At 41.4% G+C, this 26122-nt stretch overlaps 1 protein-coding gene across 6 annotated transcripts in view; it reads left to right on the top strand.

Moving 5' to 3' along the window:
• ADGRD1 (adhesion G protein-coupled receptor D1) overlaps window positions 1–26122 on the top strand; it is a 247263-nt gene that overhangs the window by 192887 nt on the left and 28254 nt on the right. For all 6 annotated transcript variants that reach the window (XR_012155073.1, XM_073312940.1, XM_073312941.1 and 3 more), the window contains one exon: window positions 13721–13812. Coding sequence is in view for 5 of the 6 variants with exons in the window: in XM_073312940.1 (XP_073169041.1) it covers window positions 13721–13812 (92 nt within the window). In the remaining variant the exon portion in view is untranslated. The remainder of the gene's footprint in view (window positions 1–13720; window positions 13813–26122) is intronic.

Below are 26122 nucleotides of genomic sequence, written 5' to 3'. Positions count from 1 at the left end.
GTAAAAGAATAAATGGACACAAATCAGACATCAAGAATTATAACATTCAAAAACCAGTCGGAGAACACTTCAATCTCTTTGGTCACTCAATTACAGACCTAAAAGTTGCAATTCTTCAACAAAAAAAAACTTCAAAAACAGACTCCAACGAGAGACTGCTGAATTGGAATTAATTTGCAAACTGGATACAATTAACTTAAGCTTGAATAAAGACTGGGAGTGGATGGGTCATTACACAAAGTAAAACTATTTCCCCATGTTTATCCTCCCCCCTGCCCCTGCTGTTCCTCACATGTTCTTGTCAACTGCTGGAAGTGGCCCACCTTGATTATCACTACAAAAGGTTTCCCCCACTCTCCCCCAGCTCTCCTGCTGGTAATAGCTCACCTTACCTGATCACTCCTGTTACAGTGTGTATGGTAACAGCCATTGTTTCATGTTCTCTATGTATATAAATCTCCCCACTGTATTTTCCACTGAATGCATCCGATGACGTGAGCTGTAGCTCACAAAAGTTTATGCTCAAATAAATTTGTTAGTCTCTAAGGTGCCACAAATCCTCCTTTTCTTTTTATATTGAGTAGAGTAACCACACTTCTGTGTTAAAGGCCTTACTTTGATTTTTAAGTCATGAGTCCAGATTCTGGGCCATCTTTTCAGTGTTGGAGAGGGGCTGAGTGGCATGGAATGCCCGTGGTCCAAGAGCTCTATGCCCCTTTCCTGCATGGACACTAGCGAGGTTGTCTGTGGTGGGGACTTGCAGGAGAGAGCAGGATGGAAATTGGAATCATGTTTTGCTAAAGGGGGAAATGGGAACAAGGAAACTGGAATCATGTTTTGCTAAAGAGGGAAATGGGAACAGGGAATGGGAGTAAGGAAATTGGAATCATGTTTGGCTAAGGGTAGGAATGGGAACAGGGACACAGGTGTAAGGCTTTGTGGTGTCAGAGCTGGGAAGGAGGATACTAAGGAAGGAAACTAGAATCATGCTTGCTGGAAGTTCATCCCAATAAACATCGAATTGTTTGCACCTTTGGACTTCGGGTATTGTTGCTCTCTGTTCATGCGAGAAGGACCAGGGAAGTAAGTGGGTGAAGGAATAAGCCGCCTAACAACTGGCAATGCCAAACTACACCTGTCCCCCACAAACTGTGCCTTCTGTGCACACTAAGGAGGCACAGCACAAAAATCATGCCCCCATTATTTTCCTGGAGGAGCAGCAGAATGGGGGCATCGACTTTACCATAGTGGGCTAGAATAGCAAAAGGAAAGTTCCAGTGAGATGCCCCCAAATGCTCCTGCACCTAGAGAACCTCCCACCCATTGCATTTGCAAATGAGCATTGACACAAGCCAAGAGGAGAACTGCACATACACCACATCACGGCATTTTACAAGCATTTAAGCGCCTACAAAGGGCTTGATTCACTCATGGGAAACTGGCCATTACAGCTACACCCAAAGAGGGATGGCAGTTGGTGGTTCCGCTGCTTCCCTCTGCCAGTGGGGCTGCAGCCAGGCATCTGATGGAGTCTGGCTGCTGGAGAGTGGTCAGGAGATCTCATGAATCAGGACATTTCATGGGCAGTGTAGCTCAGCACCGCTCCCACTCACTCTACGTGCTGTGAAAAGTCATAGGGAAGTTAATATTGATGGAAGCGCTTGCTAGGACGCTAGAGACATTTAACAGGCAAGGTGAAAAAGTTCATGTCTCAGTTTTGCAAGGCTGGTATGTTGACATGGCAGAAATTGCCTGATACCAACAGCTTAATGATGAGATTAATGGCATAGCTAAAGAATCCCAAGTGATAGGTGGAAAATTTCTCTGTCATGTTAAAGGAAAGCACGGATGTGCACGTGACAGTGTAGCTGGGTGGCTGCGGGTATGGCAGAGTTGGTCAAAGAGTCCTGGGCTTGTTTTCATAACATGTTCATTTTTTTCATGCATGATGTAATTAAAACTGACCTAAGCCTAGGTGTAGACATTACCATGTTGATAGGAGAATTAGTCTCTTGACCTACCTTCTGCCTCTTGGAGAGATGGATTTACTAGCGCCCTTCTGTGGCTTTAGTAAGTGTCTACAGTACAATGCTGCAGTTGTGCCGCTGTAGTGTTTCAAGTGTAGAGAAACCCTTAAATGGTGAAGGACTGAAATAATCCAATAGTCAAATTGTTTCCTCATTGACTCAGCTCTTGCTGTGTAGGACATGTGAGGCAATCAGCATAATCAAGCCCTCCTATACTGATGCCCAAAGACAGCATTAAATACAAAGGGGAAGATGGTGAAGAACTTACTGCCAGGGGTGAATTTTGACATCAGCGGCACTGTTCGTCTGAGTAATTGCTCAATTAGAATTAGAGCTAAACTACTTGGCCCTAACTTTTTATTTGTTAGACAGTATTCTTGGCAGGACAAGTTATATTCTTATGTGGATTCAAATATTTGAAGAAAGAAAGAGCGAGCCAAATGGAGGGAGAATAAATGAACGGGGGTAGTGTTCTTACAATAATTTGCAAAATATTCCAAATCCAGCTCAGCCCAAAAGAGCAGCAAATAGTGCCAACTGAATATTCTACTTGAGAAATGGATTAATACCCTAGGGAATAACAGCAAGGCTAACTTGTGTTTTCAATGTGTGTGTGTATTTGTATTTAGTCATCCTGTTATTTAGCAGCAAAAGCTCTTTAAGTAGCAAACTAGCCATTAGCTGCCTGAAATGTTGTTTTGCTAGGAAAGTACAGCTCAAAAGGCAGTACTTAAAAGCCTGACGGCTCCCAACCACAGGGTTCCTATGTAGGGGGCCTCAGCAGAGGAAAATGGCATATAGGCAATCATTCCATGGGGGGCGCAGGCATTCCTCCCGCATGGAATGGGTGCCTCTCTCCACAAGATCGGTGCAGCTCCTATGCCTCTGCCTGCCATGCTGCTAGAGCTGCTTCCACCAGGAGCTGCCCCCTTAAAAGGGAGTTACGGAGTGATGGGAGTTGTGTCTGTGGAAAAAGTTAAAGCCTCTGGTAGTTTCCCCATAAGGGCAACAAATCGACTCACCACCTCTCACACTCTGACCACGTGTGGATTTGCAGCCCCCAAAAGTGCTCGCTTTAGGATTTAAGGCAAGGGACATGAGGGGATGGTGCCATGAAGAGCTGTAGGGCACCCTTCTAATCCCTAGATCTTAGGCCTTTAGGAACATGAAGAAACCCCCCATGCAGTATCCTGAAAATATCAAACTTTGCTATTCGCTCTTTCTGCTGATTTGAAAAGCAAATTAATCTTAGTCAGACTGTGCTCAAGGAAACATCTCTCCAAAAGAATCTGTATATTTGGAGCAAGGTAGTAAAGACTTCTGGCAGACGGCTTTGTTCATTATCAGGCATCTGTAACCCTTGGTGTGTTTTCATAGATATGATAGAGTTAAGGCAATTCTAGTGAAAAACCAAACTCCTGTGCTTCCTGGGTGATGGGTAGTAGCAAAGACATTGAACAGACCAAGAAGGTAGCAATCATGCTGAGGAAAATTTTGGACAGTAGTTTGCTGGTCCTTTATGTTGCTTTGACATAAATCATTACTTTCCTAGGCTGATCCCATCCCCTGTTACAAGAATTTCTCTTCAACACCAATTTTGTAGATGAGTGTGCACATCTGAGTAAAACGTCATCACAACAAAGAATTCTGTACCATGGTGACATGGGCTAATTGCTTTTTCATTAGTGGCCCAGACATTCCTTTGGGAATTGGGGCTCTTGTATCACTGTGCAATCCATGCCTATGAAGGGTACTACTTTGTAAATACTAAACACTGAAGGCAACTTGCTGACACACTCACGCTAAATAGTACCTAGTACCCAATTCTGTAATAACAGCTAGCTCTTACACAGCACTTTCCACAATAGGTCTCAAAGCAATTTACAAAGGAGGTCAATCTCATTATCCCCATTTTACTGATGGGAAAACAAAGGCACAGGAAGGTGAAGTGACTTGCCCAGGGTCACAGGCAGAGCTGAGACTAGAACCCAAGACTCCCAAGTCCCAGTACAGTGTCCTACACTGAAATGCCTCCCTCCACTGACTTCAAGGTACTCTTTATTATGAGTAAGGGAGCACCTAGGGGGCAGATCACACCACGGGCCCGATGTTCTGCTCTTGTTCTCATTACATAGTGCCTTGCTCTGCAAGTAGCCTCACTGATTTAAGTCAGTCTGCTTGAGGAGTAAGTGGGGCACAGAACTTGGCCCCTAATGCTTAGAGGCCCTGAAGCAAGAAGGCACTTAAGCATATGCTTAATTTTAAGCAGGCAAATAGTTTCACTGAAGTCAAGCACATGCTAAGGTGCTTTGCTGGATGGGGGCACAACTCTCAGGAGTTGAGCTTCCTTAATTTTATCCACATCAGTGCCTGAGCCCTCACATTTTTTCTCGTTTAAAATAAAGCTCCTCATTCCTTTTTTTTCTACACAAAAACATGCAGCATTTTTGAAAAAATTAAACTGATGATAAGAAATCAAATGTGAAAGACTAAAGCTAGGAAAGACGACAAATAAGGGTCTGATTAGACCTTTCCATCAGTGCTTGCTTTACTGTATATCTCCTCCATTCCCAACCCTTCTGCCATGCCCTGACCGGTGAGGCAGAACTTCCCGGTGTGAATTCTTTAAGCTGCACTTGTGAAAATCCAAAGTAACTCCCTTTAAATCAACATAATGACCCCACAATTGGTCTGGGGTCGCTGAGAGCAAAATTAGGCCCCTTGTTCTTCCAACTTTGAACATCCATCTGCTTTAACTGATTAGCAGCAGATGGAAATGCATAACATTCACTACAGATTTCCCATGTGATTTAGCGATGGACCTCTGCCACAATAACTTGAGATGTTAGTGTTGCTATTAATGATGTTGTGATGACAAGAAAATTAACTCATGTCCCCAGGAAATACATTAAAGCTAAGGATGGGTGAATCTGTTCAGTTAACCCCCTGACATTTTGCTTGAAACTCATGTGGAACCTAAAAGAGTGTGTGTTTTAAAGAAGCTTGGTCAATGGATTTAATTAACTTAATGTATTGGAAACTTTTTTTGAATGTGTCTGCACCTTCCAGGGTCTGACCTAGAGTGGATGCAAAAGTCCCAAAATGCCAGGCATAAAGCTTTGTTCATGGAGTTTCTGGACTGCACAAGAGAAGCAACAAAAATCTAATGAGATTTGGAGGGAATCTGGATGAAACATAAATAAATTCAGACTAAAATTTTGGCTAAATAAAGGAAAGAGCCTGTTCCTGCCAAATTTCCAGCCCAGCTTTGTTGTAGACCTGTATTTCAGATGAACAACCTTTGGATTCAGAGGAACAGCCGTGTTAGTCTGTATTCGCAAAAAGAAAAGGAGGACTTGTGGCACCTTAGAGACTAACCAATTTATTTGAGCATGAGCTTTCGTGAGCTACAGCTCACTTCATCAGATGTTTACCGTGGAAACTGCAGCAGACTTTATATACACACAGAAATCATGAAACAATACCTCCTCCCACCCCACTGTCCTGCTGGTAATAGCTTATCTAAAGTGATCAACAGGTGGGCCATTTCCAGCACAAATCCAGGTTTTCTCACCCTCCACCCCCCCACACAAATTCACTCTCCTGCTGGTGCTAGCCCATCCAAAGTGACAACTCTTTACATAATCAAGTCGGGCTATTTCCTGCATAGATCAAGGTTTTCTCACATCCCCCCCACCCCCATACACACACAAACTCACTCTCCTGCTGGTAATAGCTCATCTAAACTGACCATTCTCCAGGTTTAAATCCAAGTTAAACCAGAACATCTGGGGGGGGGGGTAGGAAACAGCAAACAGGGAAAGATTAAGAATGAGCTCTCAAAAATGGATACTCTCATAAAGAACCAACCTTCCACACAAACTTCCTCGTGGCTGGATTTTACTAAAACTAGACAAGCCATTTACAACGCACACTTTGCTTCTCTACAAAAGAAAAAAGACACTAAACTTTCTAAACTACTACATGCTACAAGGGGCCACAGCAATGGTTCCCTCACCCCACCTAGCAATATTGTTAACCTATCCAACTATACTCTCAGCCCAGCAGAAGCAGCTGTTCTATCTCGGGGACTCTCCTTCTGCCCCTCCACCCCCACGAACATGATACAGTTCTGTGGTGACCTAGAATCCTATTTTCGACGTCTCCGTCTCAAGGAATATTTCCAAAATACCTCTGAACAACATACTAATCCACAGAGGTCTCCCTGCCAACACTACAGAAAGAGGGATTCTAGATGGACTCCTCCTGAAGGTCGAAACAGCAGACTGGACTTCTACATAGAGTGCTTCCGCCGACGTGCACGGGCTGAAATTGTGGAAAAGCAGCATCACTTGCCCCATAACCTCAGCCATGCGGAACGCAATGCCATCCACAGCCTCAGAAACAACTCTGACATCATAATCAAAAAGGCTGACAAAGGAGGTGCTGTTGTCATCATGAATAGGTCGGAATATGAACAAGAGGCTGCTCGGCAGCTCTCCAACACGAGTTTCTACAAGCCATTACCCTATGATCCCACTGAGAGTTACCAAAAGCAACTACAGCATTTGCTCAAGAAACTTCCTGAAAAAGCACAAGATCAAATCCGCACAGACACACCCCTGGAACCCCGACCTGGGATATTCTATCTACTACCCAAGATCCATAAACCTGGAAATCCTGGGCGCCCCATCATCTCAGGCATTGGCACCCTGACAGCAGGATTGTCTGGCTATGTAGACTCCCTCCTCAGGCCCTACGCTACCAGCACTCCCAGCTACCTTCGAGACACCACTGACTTCCTGAGGAAACTTCAATCCATCGGTGATCTTCCTGATAACACCATCCTGGCTACTATGGATGTAGAAGCCCTCTACACCAACATTCCACACAAAGATGGACTACAAGCCGTCAAGAACACTATCCCCGATAATGTCACGGCTAACCTGGTGGCTGAACTTTGTGACTTTGTCCTTACCCATAACTATTTCACATTTGGGGACAATGTATACCTTCAGATCAGCGGCACTGCTATGGGTACCCGCATGGCCCCACAGTATGCCAACATTTTTATGGCTGATTTAGAACAACGCTTCCTCAGCTCTCGTCCCCTAAAGCCCCTACTCTACTTGCGCTATATTGATGACATCTTCATCATCTGGACCCATGGAAAAGAAGCCCTTGAGGAATTCCACCATGATTTCAACAATTTCCATCCCACCACCAACCTCAGCCTGGTCCAGTCCACACAAGAGATCCACTTCCTGGACACTACAGTGCTAATAAACAATGGCCACATAAACACCACCCTATACCGTAAACCTACTGACCGCTATTCCTACCTGCATGCCTCCAGCTTTCACCCTGACCACACCACACGATCCATCGTCTACAGCCAAGCTCTGCGATACAACCGCATTTGCTCCAACCCCTCAGACAGAGACAAACACCTACAAGATCTCTGTCAAGCTTTCTTACAACTACAATACCCACCTGCAGAAGTAAAGAAACAGATTGATAGAGCCAGAAGAGTTCCCAGAAGTTACCTACTACAGGACAGGCCTAACAAAGAAAATAACAGAACGCCACTAGCCGTCACCTTCAGCCCCCAACTAAAACCCCTCCAACGCATTATTAAGGATCTACAACCTATCCTAAAGGATGACCCAACACTCTCACAAGTCTTGGGAGACAGGCCAGTCCTTGCCTACAGACAGCCCCGCAACCTGAAGCAAATACTCACCAACAACCACATACCACACAACAGAACCACTAACCCAGGAACTTATCCTTGCAACAAAGCCCGTTGCCAATTGTGCCCACATATCTATTCAGGGGACACCATCACAGGGCCTAATAACATCAGCCACACTATCAGAGGCTCGTTCACCTGCACATCCACCAATGTGATCTATGCCATCATGTGCCAGCAATGCCCCTCTGCCATGTACATTGGTCAAACTGGACAGTCTCTACGTAAAAGAATAAATGGACACAAATCAGATGTCAAGAATTATAACATTCATAAACCAGTCGGAGAACACTTCAATCTCTCTGGTCACGCAATCACAGACATGAAGGTCGCTATCTTAAAACAAAAAAACTTCAAATCCAGACTCCAGCGAGAAACTGCTGAATTGGAATTCATTTGCAAATTGGATACTATTAATTTAGGCTTAAATAGAGACTGGGAGTGGCTAAGTCATTATGCAAGGTAGCCTGTTTCCTCTTGTTTTTTCCTACCCCCCCCCCCCCCCCCAGATGTTCTGGTTTAACTTGGATTTAAACCTGGAGAATGGTCAGTTTAGATGAGCTATTACCAGCAGGAGAGTGAGTTTGTGTGTGTATGGGGGTGGGGGGGATGTGAGAAAACCTTGATCTATGCAGGAAATAGCCCGACTTGATTATGTAAAGAGTTGTCACTTTGGATGGGCTAGCACCAGCAGGAGAGTGAATTTGTGTGGGGGGGTGGAGGGTGAGAAAACCTGGATTTGTGCTGGAAATGGCCCACCTGTTGATCACTTTAGATAAGCTATTACCAGCAGGACAGTGGGGTGGGAGGAGGTATTGTTTCATGATTTCTGTGTGTATATAAAGTCTGCTGCAGTTTCCACGGTAAACATCTGATGAAGTGAGCTGTAGCTCACGAAAGCTCATGCTCAAATAAATTGGTTAGTCTCTAAGGTGCCACAAGTATTCCTAACCTTTGGATTGTTACTCATCTCTAACTGGAACCTAAGCCCCATTGTAGTCAATGGCAAAACTCCCACTGACTTATTTTAGAGGCAGGATCCTGCAGTCAAGCCACCCCTTAGATACCTGTGGAAGATTTGACAAAGGCTTGCAGCATCAGGTCCTGCAACAGCAGACATTCCACTGGTTTCAGAGTAACAACCGTGTTAGTCTGTATTCGCAAAAAAGAAAAGGAGTACTTGTGGCACCTTGGAGACTAACCAATTTATTTGAGCATGAGCTTTCGTGAGCTCATGTAGCTCACGAAAGCTCATGCTCAAATAAATTGGTTAGTCTCTAAGGTGCCACAAGTACTCCTTTTCTTTAGACATTCCACTGAAATTCCAGTTGTGAGGCCAAGCCTTGCTTGCCTGTTGGGGACCCTCTTCCCTTAAACAGAACTACTTTTTCATAGATTCATAGATATTTAGGTCAGAAGGGACCATTATGATCATCTAGTCTGACCTCCTGCACAATGCAGGCCACAGAATTTCACCCACCACTCCTACAAAAAAAAACCCTCACACCTATATCTGTGCTATTGAAGTCCTCAAATCGTAGTTTAAAGACTTGAAGGAGCAGAGAATCCTCCAGCAAGTGACCCGTGCCCCATGCTACACAGGAAGGCGAAAAACCTCCAGGGCCTCTTCCAATCTGCCCTGGAGGAAAATTCCTTCCCAACCCCAAATATGGCGATCAGCTAAACCCTGAGCATATGGGCAAGATTCATCAGCCAGATACTACAGAAAATTCTTTCCTGGATAACTCGGATCTCACCCCATTGGGCCTATTTACCATGAATATTTAATTACCAAAACCATGTTATCCCATCATACCATCTCCTCCATAAACTTATCGAGTTTAATCTTAAAACCAGATAGATCTTTTGGCCCCACTGCTTCCCTTGGAAGGCTATTCCAAAATTTCACTCCTCTGATGGTTAAAAACCTTCGTCTAATTTCTAGTCTAAATTTCCTAGTGGCCAGTTTATATCCATTTGTTCTTGTGTCCACTTGCATGAATAAGGACTGCAGGATGTGGCCCATATACTTCAACTTTTCAGAAACTGGTTCTGGGATAAAAGTCTCATAAGAGAGAAAAGTGATGCTGAAAGGACTTAGAAACAGCCTTGGTTGCCTTTGTAACTGTGGTCCCAACCCTGCAGTCTTCACTCAGGTGAAATGTTCTTCAGCCTTATCCAAAGCTCATTGAAGTCTATGAGAGATTTGCCATGGACTTTGGCTCACCTGCCACTCCCACTCACTTTGCTTAGACTAGCAGCTGCTCATCACCTCCTAGGATTTATTCCATTGACTTTAATGGGAGTTTTGCCCGAATATAAGCCCTGTAAATCAGGAGATCTGGCTATTGTTATTAACTGTGTTTTTAAAAAAGCAGTACAAGCAAGTTCATGAGTAATTATAAGCAGAATAACTGCAACTCTGAAGTCAATTCTGGTCTTTCAGAAAAATAAGAAATAGGAGCAGCATTCAATTCCCTTATCTAAACGTATATTCCTCTAGCTTCAACATTCTAATATGTGAGGCTTCTGTATGTGTGTCTCTCATATTTGGTTGTAAATCTGCAGCAATTTTAAGGTTGTGTTATTTTGTAAGTTAAAATACAATGGTGGTTCATCAACCCAACATTCTCCTATTCATATTGTTGACAAGGTATTAATGCCAGATGTCAAAAAAATCATCGGTGGAACAATTCAGTGGCTGAATTTCAGTTTCATATTATAATTGGAGTGCAATTGCTTCCATACTTTGCTTGCTAGCACATTAATAAAGTAATAAGTTCATATCTAATCCGTTTATTCAGGCTAGATGTGAACACTAATTTCCCAAATAGCTTATCTGCCCTAAAACTACTTCTTAACGTTCTTGCACAAAACTCATTTCTTGATTTAACCCAGTGCTTTTAGAGAGCTTTCGTCCTCTGAGTATTGTAAGAAAATCCAAACTGTAGTGCAACTAGCCTTTGGGAATACAAGACATTTCAGCAGATGCAGGGTACAAGGCACTAAAGTATGGAGCTCTGGAAATTTAAGAATTTCTTTGCTGATTTTATGATGGGTCTTTATTTTTTTTGTAATAAGATCATAGTGTTCTCTTGCTATGTGATAGCAATCTCACTGACATACAGCAAAGGGGACATGGTGATAGCGACTTCACAGGAGGAGAAGATCAAAGAATTTATAAACAACTAGCATTTCAGAAGTCCCAAAATATCAGTGAAGTTCAGGCTTCAAATAGTTTTTCATTTATATATAATTCTGAAACTGAAATTCAGCTACAAATGCTAAACATCCTGTGTTTTAGAAAACAGGTTTTGTTTGCATTTGCTTTGAAAGTGCAGTCTACTGGACTTACTCACACAAGTGGTTCTGATAACTGGATCATATGGTCCATATTCAGTGTGGGCTCAATTCTGCAAGGTGTGGAGCATTTTCTGATTGATCCCACAACTTCCACTGAAGCTAATATGAGTTGAAGACGCTCTGCTCCTCTCAAGGAACAGTCAACACCACTGGGGGAACAGACCCTTTTCACTCAGCCCATACCAAAGCAAACCTTGCATTGGCTACAATGGGAATTTTTCCTGAGTAAAATCTCAATAAAGACCTTAGCCATTGGCTTATTGCCTTCAGTTGGACTCTCACATGAATACAATCAGTACGATTTGACCCTGTGTTTGTGTACAAATATATGAAATAGAGATAGGGGGACCAAAACAATGAAATCTTTAACACATGCTTAAAACATCATCCAAGATTAAAAGTAAGGATATGCAATGCAAAGGGTTTCGGAACAGATTGAAACAGCTTACATTAAATGGTAACTAGAACTGCTTCAGTGAATGGTGTACCTGTCAGATCAAAAGTAAGCTGCTCATGACTGCCCGTTACAGCCTGGTAAATAAAATAAAATTGTATTTCCAAATGATGGGGAAGGAGACAGGGAATGTCCAAATTCCTACTGAATAATATTCAGATTATCCAACTTCATAGAGACCAGTGAATGAAAATGGTGCCAGCTTTCACAAGGAATTATTCAAATGGCTCTAGATCCAGTCCAGAGTGGGATTCTTGATTTCCTACTACCTGTTGTCCAGCAGTAATGATGGGCCAGATCCTCAGCTGCTGTGAATAATCATAGCTATGACTGGCCACAAGAGCTGAGGATCTGCACCTACGTGCCTAAAGTCCACAAGAAACAGGGCTTGGGGGCAATGAAGGAAAAGATCTTGAGAAGCCTCAGTGGCCATTAAACTTCAAAAATCTTAAATATTTTCTCATTCTAAAGATCATAATTAAAGCACATATGTACAAATAACTACTTCTGCTCATTCTGAGGTGAAAAATAATTAGTAGCAGCCACTACAGTCTGCATCCCCCTCCTCCTCCTCCTGTTCAGACCTATTCTATTCTTCTTCCTTCATGGTACTTACTCTATGGTAAACAACACACACTGTAGTTAGGGCTGCCCCGGCAGTAACCGGACCCCCAAGGCTCCGCCCTGCCCCTTCCCCCAAGGTCCCATCCCTGCTTCATCACTTGCCCCAGGTGCCGCCACACCCCTCCTCTTCCCCACAGCCCTGCCCCTGCACGCCACAAGCCTTGTGAGCAACTTGGCCCTGGAGGTGGTGATGGCTGCTGCTGCTGCACTGCCTCCTTCCTTCTCCTTAGGGTTGCCACAGATTAAAAAAAACAGAGCTTGGGGCTTGTCAAACGGCCCCCGGACACTGGTGAAAACTGGACAGGCGGCAACACTAACTGTAGTTGGTGTCTGACTTTAGACTAGAAGGGGGAACTGTACTTTCCCTGCCTCTCAGCTCCCTCTTTCTCTCGCTCTCAAAAAGCTAAGGTGTTTTGACAGCAAGAGTGTCCCTCCAATAGTAAAGCTTCCTTCTCCTTTTCTTCACCTATGACTCTAGACGGGATGACAAACAAGCCTTTGTTCTGTCTTTCCATGTCAATCTTTTCAAGATTCCCTGGGAATTCTTTTCACTCCATGGATGTTTTTCTGCTGGGCCTGTCATCAAATGCAGCATGCCTTTGTGTAAAGCAGAGTTCAGGCTTAACATTTTTCCTTAATTCTGTTTCGAAATGATCTCATGTCAACATTGCAAGCAAATTTTGGTAAGTGGCAAGAATTCAGCACTGAAAGGTCTAAAAGAAGGTGCTTTCTAAAACACAGACGCACACACATTGCAGTTTCCATGGCCAGTTTGTCAGGTGCTGGTAGGAACCTAAGATATTCACATATAGAATAGGGTTTTTTGGCCTTGCAGTTGTGGTCAAATCCATACTTCTGATGATGGGATGCAAAGTTTCTAACTAATGGTCAATTCTCATTCAGCACATCTAACCCAAATCTCAATGTGCAGATAGTGGACATCCATTATAAAAACAAACAAAGTCCCCAATAAGATGCTTTAAACAAGAAAAGTGGGTCCAGATCTTAGCCCCCCACTTCTGCCGCTTTGTGCAGAACAGCCAGAGAACCAGTGGGTTTAGGTTTCTTAGAATTTCCCCTGCACAGGGGAATTTGTGGGTGGCACAGAACTGCTAAAATGGCATCTAGGGGGAAAAGAGTACAAGCTACCAGAACTATCCTTGGGATCACTGTCAGCCTAGCCTAAGTAAGAACAGACCAAAATTATAGCCCTATGGTTGGAAAGTTAATATAAAAGGCAAAAGTTACCCTTTTCTGCTGGATTTGTAGAATACATACTCAGGGCACTCTGCATCTCTGACCAGGACGGCTCTAGGCAAAGCAAAGACGTGTTTGGGGCAGCACAATTCCAGGGGCAGCATTCCGCCCCCCCCCCGCCCCCACCCCTTCTTGGACAGTTGCGCTCTCTGAGCTTGGGGCAGCAAAAAACCTAGAGCCGGCCCTGCCTCTGACATATTCCATACTCATTTCCCTGACTAAGCTCTGTTTTTTCTTATTTAGGTCAATATTGGCATTCTCATTGCCGTCACCAGAGTCATCTCGAGAATCAGCGCAGACAACTATAAGGTGCACGGAGATGCCAATGCAGTCAAGTAAGTCATTCTGTTCACATTGCTTTGCAATAAGGGACTCACCTAGAACGAGGTTAGGTCACAGATGGCTATATCATGTGCTCATCTCTGTACATTGGTAGGATGACTCAATAGGAAAAAAAAAAACAGTCATAGTCAGCAAATTAACCCCCCATTTTTAATGCAGGAACTGTGCTATGGAAGGGGGAAGCGAAGCTGGAGTTAACCCCTTGTTCGCCAGGAGCTAGGTAGTTCCCCTACCATCCCATCACAATCCCCTTCACATACCGACTCATGATTGTGTCTTCTATTAACACTTTGGTTTCTTTCCCCTTAGAGAATAAGTACATTCAAAAGTACATTGCACAGAATGCAACAGTCATTTAATTAGTTTACACTGGAACATTTCAATACTCCCTGGCTTTCTGAGGATAATCCCTGATTTTGACCCTAACTCAGCAAAATATTTAAGCATGTGTTTACCTCTAAGTCCATCCCTATTGAAAAGCACCTAGGCCCATGCTTAACTTTAATTTTGAGCTTAAGTCCTAACGCTCTTATATATCAAAGCAGTTTACACACTATGATAGTGGCCTTTTCGATGGCCTAGCCAAAACACTGCCTTATTAAAGTGCCATCCCATCGCCAGAAGCTTGGAAGTGACACTTTATCTTAGATACATCTCTGATATCTGAACACATGGGGCTAAATTCTAACCTCAGTCCAAACCCATGGGGTTGCATAAGTGCAACTGACAGCAGAATTTAGCCCACTGAATTTAAGTGAAACACAGTATTGTACAGTCCAGAGAGACATTCTTGTATCTCCTAAACATGCTTTCCTCCAAATATAAAGAGGGCAGATTTAATGTGTCTATTACTGAGTCACTCTAAAATGTGTTGACAATTTGCTTTTTATGTTTCTGAGCCACGATGCACAGTACACTTAGGATTTGGTGAGGCTGTCCTGAAATTGTGACATGAAGAGTCATTTTAAGATTGAATTACTCACCTAATTTTTAAAGCACCAGCAACTTTCCAATATTGGTGGCACTGATCTAATTAAAGTGAACTTAGTTATTGTATATCTTCTGGAGTGAAGGGAAAAACAGTAAATATGTCTACACAAAAATCTATAAGATAATTATTCTGCAATTAAGTCAGAACACTGGAAATTAAAAGGACTGGTGATTCGAGCCTGGGTGAGTCCCTGTGACCTTCAGAAACATGAAGGAATTACAGTACCTAAGGAGACAAATGGCCATCTCTGCCAATAACTATTTTTATTTTCCATTAGAGCTATGAAAATAAAGAAACAGTGTCCATAAGTTAATACAAGCTATATAGATACCATTGAGTACCTAGATACTTTGGTGGCTGGTAAATATATATTGAGAGAGAGAGAGAGAGATTATGAATCAATACATACCATAGGAAGATGTATAAATCAACACATACCATTGGTATCTTTATGACACTTGTGAGCAGTGCAGGTGGGAGCATAGTGAAGTGCAAATGAGTAGCGCTTAAGGTCCTTTGTTTAAATAACACTAGGGACAGAGTTAGAATGCCTGACATACAGACTGAAAATGTGATTTTTTTTTCTTCGTCCTGCTCTAGGCCATTTAGGGGTGTGGCCATCCACGAATCCGTGCATCCAACCTAAGTCTGCCTCTGACATTATCCTTACAGTTAATAGTATGCTGATGACATAGATAATTATTTCTTATTAATTTTTCAGTGTCCCAAACTGTGCTAGGCACCTGGCAGCACAGACAAAGATGCAGTCCTTTCTCATAGCAGCTTCCAAGCTTATTTATTATCATGTGTGCCAGTGGCCTCCAGAAACCCCAGTCATACACCAGGACCCCATGGTCCCAGGCACTGTAAAAACCGAACAAAAAAGCCCCCAGAGAACTTGCAATCTACTTTCAGACCTGACATAATGAGGAGGATTTTAAAAAAAAGAACAAAACAATAAGGAGGTGTGGCAGGAGATGCAAAGCAGTAGGATTATGAAGTTATTCAGTTATGGACTGTATATCATGGTAGCACAACTCTTCGGTTAAGTATAGGTAAAATAGATATTACAGAGACTGGGTGGGCAAGGTAATATCTGTTATTTGTCCAGCTTCTGTTGGTGAGAGACAAGTAGGTCCAATAAAATATATTACCTGATGATTACCTGTTCTGTTCATTCCCTCTCTGCCCCCTGGCTTCGGCCACTGTTGGAAGACAGGATACTGGGCTAGATGGACCTTTGGTCTGACCCAGTATGGCTGTTCTTATGTTACCTCACCCACCTAGTCTCTCTAATATCTTGGGACCAACATGGCTACAATCATGCTGCAGACAGTAATGTAAAATAGATATGTCATTGTTGGCTAATTTCCTGTGGGTGTTATTGCAGAAGTGGGTCTTCTGGAGAGATTTGAATGAGAAGATAAGTGGCTTTCAGGACCAGGTCCTGGAGTCCCTAATTCAGCAAAGCACTTAATCACATGCTTAACTTTCAGTTAAGGCACAAGTTTGTGTGTTATTGCTTTGCTGAATCAGGGCTTCCATGCTTAGAAGATGTCATGGAAAAGGGCACTGATGTGGGTTGTTGGAGAAATGAGGCGTTGAACCTGATGCTATTAGCAAAATCCAATTTCTTGCCTTTGCAGTTAGTATTCCTTGCATGCTTAGGGGAGTTTATACATTTTTGTGTTAAAGGAGAGACGATCCCTTTCATGTTAAAGTTTTCCCAAGAAGAAAAAAGCTAATCCCACCAAACCGAACAGGATTCTCTGGTGTTCTTACAGCTGCATGGGAGACTTTTTTCAGTATAAGATAAGAACCAAATACCAGAAAATCCTGGATGTTGATTAGCTGATTTATTATGTGAGCATGTTGGAGTGAGTGAGCATAGCAAGATGAGACAATGACACAGAGCAAAGGGAAATAAAAATAAGGCAATAACCTCTGTAGTTTCCGTCAAGCTACTGTCACCAAGGACTACAAGGTAGCATTTGAGTCGACAAGTTAAATCAGTGGGGGAGAAATCACTGAAGGCTGCAAAATACTTCATGTAATGGCATCCTTAAAGAAAGGGCCTGTCAGGCATCCATCTGGATCGTACACTTCATTTGACATTAGCTGTGGTGGAAAGCGGATGATGTTAGAAAGAATTCATCAGGTGTATTTTTAGAAAATCCAGCTTGATTGCAATGGGACAAGGTGGGTTTTGCAAGGCAAGGAAGCACTGAAAACAAGTTGAAATTTTTGCTGCAGTTATGTATTGTCTCGGGGGATAAGGGGATTTTGCAGGCACATAAAGTGCTCAGGGTATCAGAAACCATCAGACAAAGGTGAAAGGATAAGAATTACAGTACAGGGGAAATTGTGGTACCAGGGAAGGTCTGCCCAGTGCGGCGAATTGCCCTAGCTAAGGGGCAGAAAAAGAGGGAAGGATTTAACTTGTGTCTTTTCAAGATGGGAAGAAATTAAAGACAGGGAAGCCCAAGGGTGAATGCTGAGTTTTTGTCTGAAAGAATTTGGATGATGATATTTAAATAGAAAGATTTCTAAGTTGGCAGGTGATAATGAACTGGATGGCACAGTGCAATGAATGAAAAACAAGTAAGAGGTGGCAGAAGGAATATAGCAGGGCTGCCAAATGCTTGCTCGCTTCTCCTTGGTAAGAAAATAGGGTCAACATTTACAAGTGTGGATGTGTAAAATATATCTATCGGCACCTAAATAAGTGGCCTGATTTGCAGACATTCTCAGTACCTACAACTCCCATTGACATCAGCATGAACGTAGGTCCTTAAATTTCGACATCCGAGTCTGAAAATTCTAGCCTGCAATTCTTAAGCCCACCTTCTTCCAGGTTTTGCTGCCAGAGGAAAACTTTAACCAGATTGAGGGGAGCTGATGTGCTATGTGAAAAGAAAGCCAATTAAAGGGATGCTATATTGTGGTCCAAAGAAAAAAATATCAAGTGATGGAGCCTCATGACAAAATGTAAAAGTTAACGAAGACTAACTGCACTAGAAGCACATTTTAGATGGTACATGGAACATAAAATAAAAGAAGAGATATATTTCTAGTTAATACAGGGCCTAATCTTCCAAGGTACCAAACACACTGGTTACAAGGTCTTGAGTGTTTTACACTTCCATTGAGTGCATTAGGACTGGAAGGCACTTAGTGCCTTGAAATATCAAGGTAGAGATTATCTGAAGTACTTGATAGACTAAGAATGCAATCATGATCACGATGATACCAGTCAGAAAGGATAATATATTGGTAGAGATGCGTTGGTTTGTCCATGGTGTATTTAGGTTCCCTAAAGATGAGGTTACTTGGCAATGCAAGTGGATATTACCAATGGGAGCCTGTTTCTCTTGGCAACAGACAGTAACAAACTGATGTAATTATTTATAGTAATTTATCATGATTTTCCATATGGCAGTGATCTGAGTCAGCATGCTGATTGGATTATGACTACAGAACAGCATATGCCAGCTCTTTGCTGTAAGTGCAACATGCATTGAAACCATATACAAGTTGGGCAGTTTGCTAGCTCTTCCTGCCTATGAAATACCCCAGTATAGTTCTTGTTCAGAAAGCTGGCATTTGCTTTTGGCAAACTGAATTTCCTCAAAAATTCAACTTTATGGGAAAAAGTCCTGAATTTCAAAACGAAAACAGTAGTACAAAAAGGGAGAAGGAAGTTGCTTTCTGTAATATTCAAAGTCTAGCTGTAAAGTGAATCAACTCCATGTCTTGTCCAATATTTAAATTCCTCTCGCAGCATGGTGCAATATGGGTGAAGTGACCTTCTCAGTTCCAGTTGTTGCATGTCCCACTGAAGGGAGCAGACATATCCTTAGCTAATCAGTTTACTCCAGTTTCAAAGACACAAGGCAGGTGCACATTAACCAACCCCTATGAACTAAATAAAAAAACAAAACCCAAATTAAAAAACAATTGGCTGAAGTTCAAGAAGAAACATCAAAGAGAAAAACTCATGTGTCTTTGGGATGCAAATGTGCAGGAATCATGGTAAAATTACCCATTTGAAGGTCCAATGCTTAAGACATTTTTTTGGAGCAAAAGGGGGGTTAAATTCAAGATTTCTGGAAATTTGATTTGAGTAGCAGTCCAGATATTAAATGTTCAGTAGGTAGGTTCTTTTTTTGGTCACAGTCTGGGCTTGTATCAAATCATCTATTCCTGCATGTGAAAATACTCAGAACTGGTCACTTTTATGGACATCTAAGGGGTGGCTGAATTCTAGCACAGAAATACAAACTAGTAATTAGGGCTGAGTGAAGAATTTCCCACAATTGTTTATTATCTGAATTTATTCAGTTGTTTCATGAATTATTTAATGATGTATGGTTTATTTACAGGTTTCAGTAGTAGATATCAGGAAAGGTGAGCTATTACCAGCAGGAGAGCTGGGGGGGGGAAGGTTTGACCTTTTGTAGTGATTATAGCCCCCCCGCTCTCCTGCTGGTAATAGCTCACCTTAAGTGATCACACTCGTTACAGTGTGTATGGTAACACCCATTGTTTCATGTTCTCTGTGTATATAAATCTCCCCACTGTATTTTCCACGGAATGTACCCGATGAAGTGAGCTGTAGCTCACAAAAGCTTATGCTCAAATAAATTTGGTAGTCTCTAAGGTGCCACAAGTACTCCTTTTCTTTTTGGTTTATTTACAAATATTCAGAATATGAACTCTGTTGCTTAGTTGTGGTTGGTCAAACAAATCACACAAGCACTTCCAGCACAAATAATTTTGTGTATGAATTCAGATGTTGTGTTCCTTGAATAATCTTGTTATACCTTTGTGATTTGCTCCCTGTGAACGTTTTTGCCACTGAAACGTAATCACTTGAATCCATTCATAAGGAGCGAACACAGAATGGGCACAAGCATAGCCGAAGGGAATGCATTAAAATATTTAAAGGAATATTGATAGACTATTTTTTGCATTTTCCACCTAGCTCAAATAGGGTGAATTTTGGGAAAGTACTTAAGCATGTGCCTAACTTTAAGCACATGAATAGTTCCACTGAGTTCAATTAAATAGATGAGTTCAATGGGAGTACTCATGTGCTTAAGTACCTTCCTGAATCAGGGTCCTACTGAACAATTAAAATAAAAACCTCTTGTCTTTATTTATTCATGCAGTATGCAACTTCTTAAATGCAGGGTTCACACAGAGACACTGAGTTTTATTGCCTTTTTGTTTTATACATGTATCCACTTTATAATACATGATGTTAGAGCTGACTGAAGATTTGTAGACAATAGTTTTCTGCTAGAAAATGCTGATTTGAGAAAATTGAAATGTTTAATGCGAAGTATCAGTTTTGTCGAAATTTTGGTGGGAAATTATCAAAATGTTTGATTCCAATGAGGGTGAAAGATTTAATTTCAACATTATCACTTTTACTTTTATATTCTATTCTACCTGAAATTATTGTCAAATCAAAGCATTTTGACATTATTGAAAGGTCAAAAGAAATATTTCAAAAATATTTCATTTTGCAAAATGTCCAGAGATTTAGAATTTTTGGCCAATTCAGGTGAAAACCAAATTTTTCAAAATACTGAATTTTGACCAGCCCTACATGGAGTAGTTGATCTTGGATGCAAATGTAAGAGTTCAAGGTCTCAGCTGGGGGAAGTTTGGGGTGAAATACTGGATGTTGAAAGAGAGATTTCCCCTAACGAAAACTTCAGTTTTTGGTGGGTTTACTGTAGAGATTGACTCCAACATTCCCATAGCCTGCTGGGCACAGGACATGATTTTACAAAGCATTTAAGCACGTGCTTAAGTGTTCTGCTGAATTGGGGCCTTAGTGGAGTGGACATACTTCAGTTAAGATCCCACTTGCTTAACTGAACACCATATAAGCACCTTGAATCTGTTATAAAGCCTATCATAGTCAATGGAAAAACTCCCATTGACATCAGTGGGGCTGTGAATCCACTTTTCAGCACCTAATGGATGGAGATTGGGTGAGGGAGAGTTGCCTTCCTATGCTTGGGTGAGGAAAGATGTCCAGTTTGACTGTATTGTCATAAATAAACTTGATCAGAGAAAAGCCTCCTTTATCACATGTAATCATTTTCATCATATAAGTGGGGTGGGGCTTCTGAATATATTTGGGTTAAAAGAATGTGCAGTTTTTCAAAAAGACTTAATTACAATACTTTCAGGAGACATAGTGGACACACAAAAGTAAATACGAAATACAAAACGCCTTTCTCCATCTCTACTTCCACAGAAGTGGTTTTAGGCTTGAAACAAAGCTACTGGGTGTAGCTATATCATTGGGCTTCCCAGCATGCTCAATTTTACACCACATTTGTCCCACAGATAGAGTTTCATTAGCTTGCTCTCAAATAAACAGCCAAATCAAACTCTTGCTGACTGCTTCCCCACTGTCTTCTCAGAAATGGCCCAACGAGTTGGAACAATCAGTATAATTTATATAAAATGTAGACTTCATAAGCTAGTGAACCAGAAATGATAGCTATCACAATCAGCCAGGGAGAAAGCAATTACAATATAATTAGAAAATTTCCTTAGCGTTTTACTTTGTTTCACTATACACATTCTCTTTGTCCTGCGAAGCTCAATGTTCACTCAATAAAATGATCAAAACAGTCCCTTAGATCTCTAGAGAGGGAATAAGTTTTTTCCCCCATTTTGTTAAATTAATGATTGAAATCAGGAATACATGAAAAAATGGTTTGTTTTCCCATGATGGCTTGCAGTATAGACCCAATTCCGCTCCCATTGAAGCAAATACGGATTTTGCCATCAACTCCAGTGAGAACTACTCATATGTTCCCTTTCCCAGAAAACTGTATGACAGATTTAGGATACATGGATCCATTTGGACATGTTTGACACAGGAGTTACATGTGTGCTATTATGTGTTGTGATTCACATAACCTTGAACCAAATTTCTGAAGGAATTTCCAACTCCTACATGAGGCGCTAGCTATCGCATTAGCAACCATGCAGAATTTTTTTTTTTAAATTAAAGAGACTCTTACTAAATTCTACAAAGCTAAACAGGCATAAAGTCACAGAAAATAAAAGCCAAGATATCTCATGTTGTTAAATCCTCCAGATAAAAAAAAAGAGGTCACTGGCTTAATTAAGTGCTTTGTTTTTTCTACTTACCTAAACAATAATAAAAAAAAGGAAGCCTCGCGTTTTCTAATTTAGAATAGCTGCTCTATTATCTATTTACATTAGCTAAAGATTTACAGCTAAATCATTCACATGCTTTTCATTTTCTTGAACTATGCGTTCTTATTTTCTGATAGGAGATACCCACACGTACGGTCTGCACACAGGCACCCTCATCGATGGCACAGCTATTTGCGAGGGTTTTGCCAAACACACTGAGTTGCTCTTGTTCAAAGGCCTCCCAAATGTTTCTAAGAGCGCTTTTGTTGGTACATAGATATGTTTCCGTTTACTGTGGACAGCGCAGCGGATAGTGGAGTCTTTTAGTGGTCTGCACGCCAACAAAGGGAGGCAAGCACACTCTGCCATTTACCATTTGCTAAATTATTTGCACGTTCTTGTACACAACAGAATCCATTTCAGAGACATTTCCCTTAGAAGAAAAACAAGAAATGGATCCCCTCTGCTCATTCAAGTCCTATGTTTCTGTGTTTTGGATCAAGGCTGGAGTTCCTGGTGGGATGCGATGCCGTGGGAACCAGTTAATATAACCCCTTTGCTGGAGTGGGAACACATCCCATCTACCTCTCCCCTGCCCTAAATGTAGTGCTGGTAGAAAGTGCCATATTGTTATCTGAGGAAATCTCCTGTGCACCACTGAATCAGATTACCACAGCTGTCATATTGATTTGGTGTCACTACTGAGACTTCCAGCACAGCTTCCAATGGCGCCAGCTGAGGCATGTAGACCTTCATCCATTAGGAACTGTGCTGAAATCCACTAACTCAGTGGTGCCCAACCTTATTACACAGGAGGGCCACATAAACATAAGCACAACCTCGTGTGGGCCAAACATATTAAGATTTAAAGTCACCTGTAACAATTCATATTTTAAGTTCTGCTTGTTTCGTATATATTTAGATAGGTTGTTTTTATGTACAGTATCGTCTATTTACACACTTGCGTAAACTAAAATGATATAAACAGGAAAAAACGCTAAAGAATCAGCTGTTAGCATATTGCGTTGAAGCAGGTCATGGGCCTTATGAAATGCTCTGGTGGGCTGAGTATGGCCCATGGGCCATAGGTTGGGCATCCCTGCACTAACTCATTGAGATCCCAGTTTTCAGGCCTAGACCATTGAAGAATCACAGAGGTCACAGGAAAAACATACATTTACATGGCTTTTAAATGTAATTTAACCTACTTTTTGGTTGTTTCAAAGAAGAAGCAGACAAAGGGCTTGACCCAGTGCCCATGGAAGGTGGTGGGAGACCTTCCTTTGACTCAGATGGGAGCTGGATCAAGCACCCAATAAGCAATGCTGATTAAAGGTGCAAAAAACTCTTAGAAGGTAGAGAAACCAGTAGGCATTAGAAACATAGAGCATCCAGCATTTGCTGCAAAAACTGTTCAGCCACGCTGAAAACATATTCAAAGAGGTGCATGACACCTGGAAACGGCAGTTTGCTTTTTATTTCACCATGTACAAGGGCTCAATGTGTTAGGAATATGGAAGTGGGTACTATGCAACAGGATACATGACTGTGTATGCACACAAAGCTATTCCTCTCCCATGTCAGTTTTTAATTATGTTCTACATTTTAACTTTTGGCGTAGCAGCCACCTTTGCATTTGCTTTGGGTTTTCCCTGCATCTGTCCGTATTCATTGCTAAAGTGTTTCTTGCATGATCGGCTTTGGTATGCTTCACACAGAAAGTTTTCCTATCTATATAGATAGATAGCGAAAAGTGGGCTCTGCTCCAGCAGCTCACAATGCTGCACACATCCATAGGGTTTGTCCGTGGACTCGAACATTCCAAAGCACTTTGCAAAGCCATAAATTATATCCCAGAAGCATACTGATTGCATTAAGGCAAATTGCACATCCATTTTGTGAATGGTACATTGCCTGTCATGTTCTTCATGCCGGCCTCCAGCAGTGCACTCTGCTTATAAAGATTCCCCATCTTTCTTTCAGCACAGACACCTTTTGTCTCAGATCAGCGTAGAGGATGCCAAGTCACCGGATTATTTTTGCCAGCTTTGTTTTTTTCTCTAAGCAGGCATCAATCAATGAGGTACTGCTCTGTATATTTGTCTCCTTTTTTTTGTAAATGCTCCCACAAATAAGATGAAACGGGAGCTGGAAGACTTCTTTAAAGATTATCTTAATTCATCCTTTGCCCAATATCCACTGGTCAATCACAGCACCTCTTGGAAGCGGTGGATTGACCAATAGCAGCGTCTCTAGCGTCTGCATTGGCCAGAAGGTGCTGAGATACCACACTGTGATTGAATCCTGCCCCTCCGTGACAGCCATCTGTGAAATGCCTCTTCTGTAAGAAGATTAGCAATGAGTCTGGGTCCAAACTTTCTCATAGGGTTCAAGCTGTTTAAAAATGATCTGTGCCTCACTGGGCAATGAAAACTACAGATGCAATACTTAGTGCATTTAAAAAAAAATTTATCTGAGTTCCCGCTTATATTTGTTCCTTTAAAAATGAAAAGCAGCTTTTCCTGTTTGCTGAAGGAAATCTATCCACTAGAAAGAGCGCTCTGGCAAGTCAAATCTGCTTACAGCAGCTATTTTTCTTGACAATTTCTAATGGCATGTAATCACATTTCCCACACATGGCTTCAAAGGGCATGAGGAATGTATCTCATTGAAGCTCTCTGAAGGGAGAGTAAGGGGGAGGACTATAAAGAAAATACATTGATGAGAGTATTAAGATGTTAATTAGTGACCTGAAGTCCTACTACTGATGATAATGTCTTAAATCTAATTAAATCTTTGGCTCATTGGATATGACAAAATAAAAATTTCTGTTTGGGTCATATTTGATTAAACACATGGGGAAGAATCCAGAGATAAGTAAACATACATGAGTTTAAACATGAGCAATGGAAGAACTACCAGTGCAATGTTAATGTGCAAGGGACAGATTGAATTTATAAGTGTTTCCAGTTTGTCTATTTCCATGAGCCAAAATATTGAGTTATCACCATACTAAGGCTCCAGTTCAGCAAAATGTTTACGTATGTGTTTAAGTCCATCTCTCTTCAGCACTTGAGTTAGGTTTATGTTGAGAGAGCAAAAAATTTTCCCATCCTAAATCAGGACCAAGAAAATCAATCTTGACATTTTTTGCAAATAAAATTTTTGAAAAAATTCAATTTGGATCAACTGAAATGTTTCATTTTTGATAATTTTGAAATGTTTTGTTTATATTTTGACTATTTAAAAATATAAGCAGCTTAAATTTCAAAACAAAGTTATTTTGTACTGTAAAGCTGGGATTTTCTACTTTAAAAATGTCAAAATATTTTGAAAATTTCAAATCTTCTTTCTGAAAATATTTTCAAATTGAAAAATTGGTCTGAACTGATCTGTTCCTGCAAAAAGTTTCAATTTCAACGAATCAGCATTTTCCTACGAAGAAAGTGTTTAGTGAAAAAAATTTCCCAACCAGCTCTGTTTAGCACAGCACTTAAGAACATGCTTAAGGGATGTACCAAATGAGGATGGATTGCAACTTAAGTGTCACCAGTGACTTAGCTGGAATTCAAACTGCTGACTTCCCCAGCCTTTGAGTCATCCAGTCCTCTCTATCAGCGTGATAGAGTGATAGTTCTGACTTTAATACAAAAGGCTGGGATTTTCAAAGGAAACCTGGTAGGTGCCCAACTCTCATAAAAATTGAACAGGTGCTGGTGCCTAATACAAGGCCTGGGATTTTAAAAGGAATCATCTAATAAAGTTATCTTAAAATCTGAGTTTTCAGGGCCTGATCATATTGACTTAAATGGGCTTTGGCTCTGGCCCTTTATTCTAAATCCCATGTGAATTGTACATTTTTGTAGGTAATACAACATAGCAACAAAAATAAGCAAGTACAGTGGATCTAGCTGAAAAATTTTGCTCTGCACAATACAATTTAAGACATACTATAGGAGATCTCCATTGTAATACACTGCGTACCATTCACCACAGAGATGACTGGCAGATATTTCTATTTGGTGTTTCATAGTTAAATGACTCCTATTCATCAGAGCTGAATGTAGATGAATTACAAGGAGGGTCACTGATGGAGAGAGAGTTGTTTTGTATGACTTTAG

The sequence above is a fragment of the Lepidochelys kempii genome, chromosome 15 (assembly GCF_965140265.1).
Source record: "Lepidochelys kempii isolate rLepKem1 chromosome 15, rLepKem1.hap2, whole genome shotgun sequence".
Taxonomy (NCBI): domain Eukaryota; kingdom Metazoa; phylum Chordata; order Testudines; family Cheloniidae; genus Lepidochelys; species Lepidochelys kempii.
This window is presented reverse-complemented; position numbering and strand designations above follow the sequence as displayed.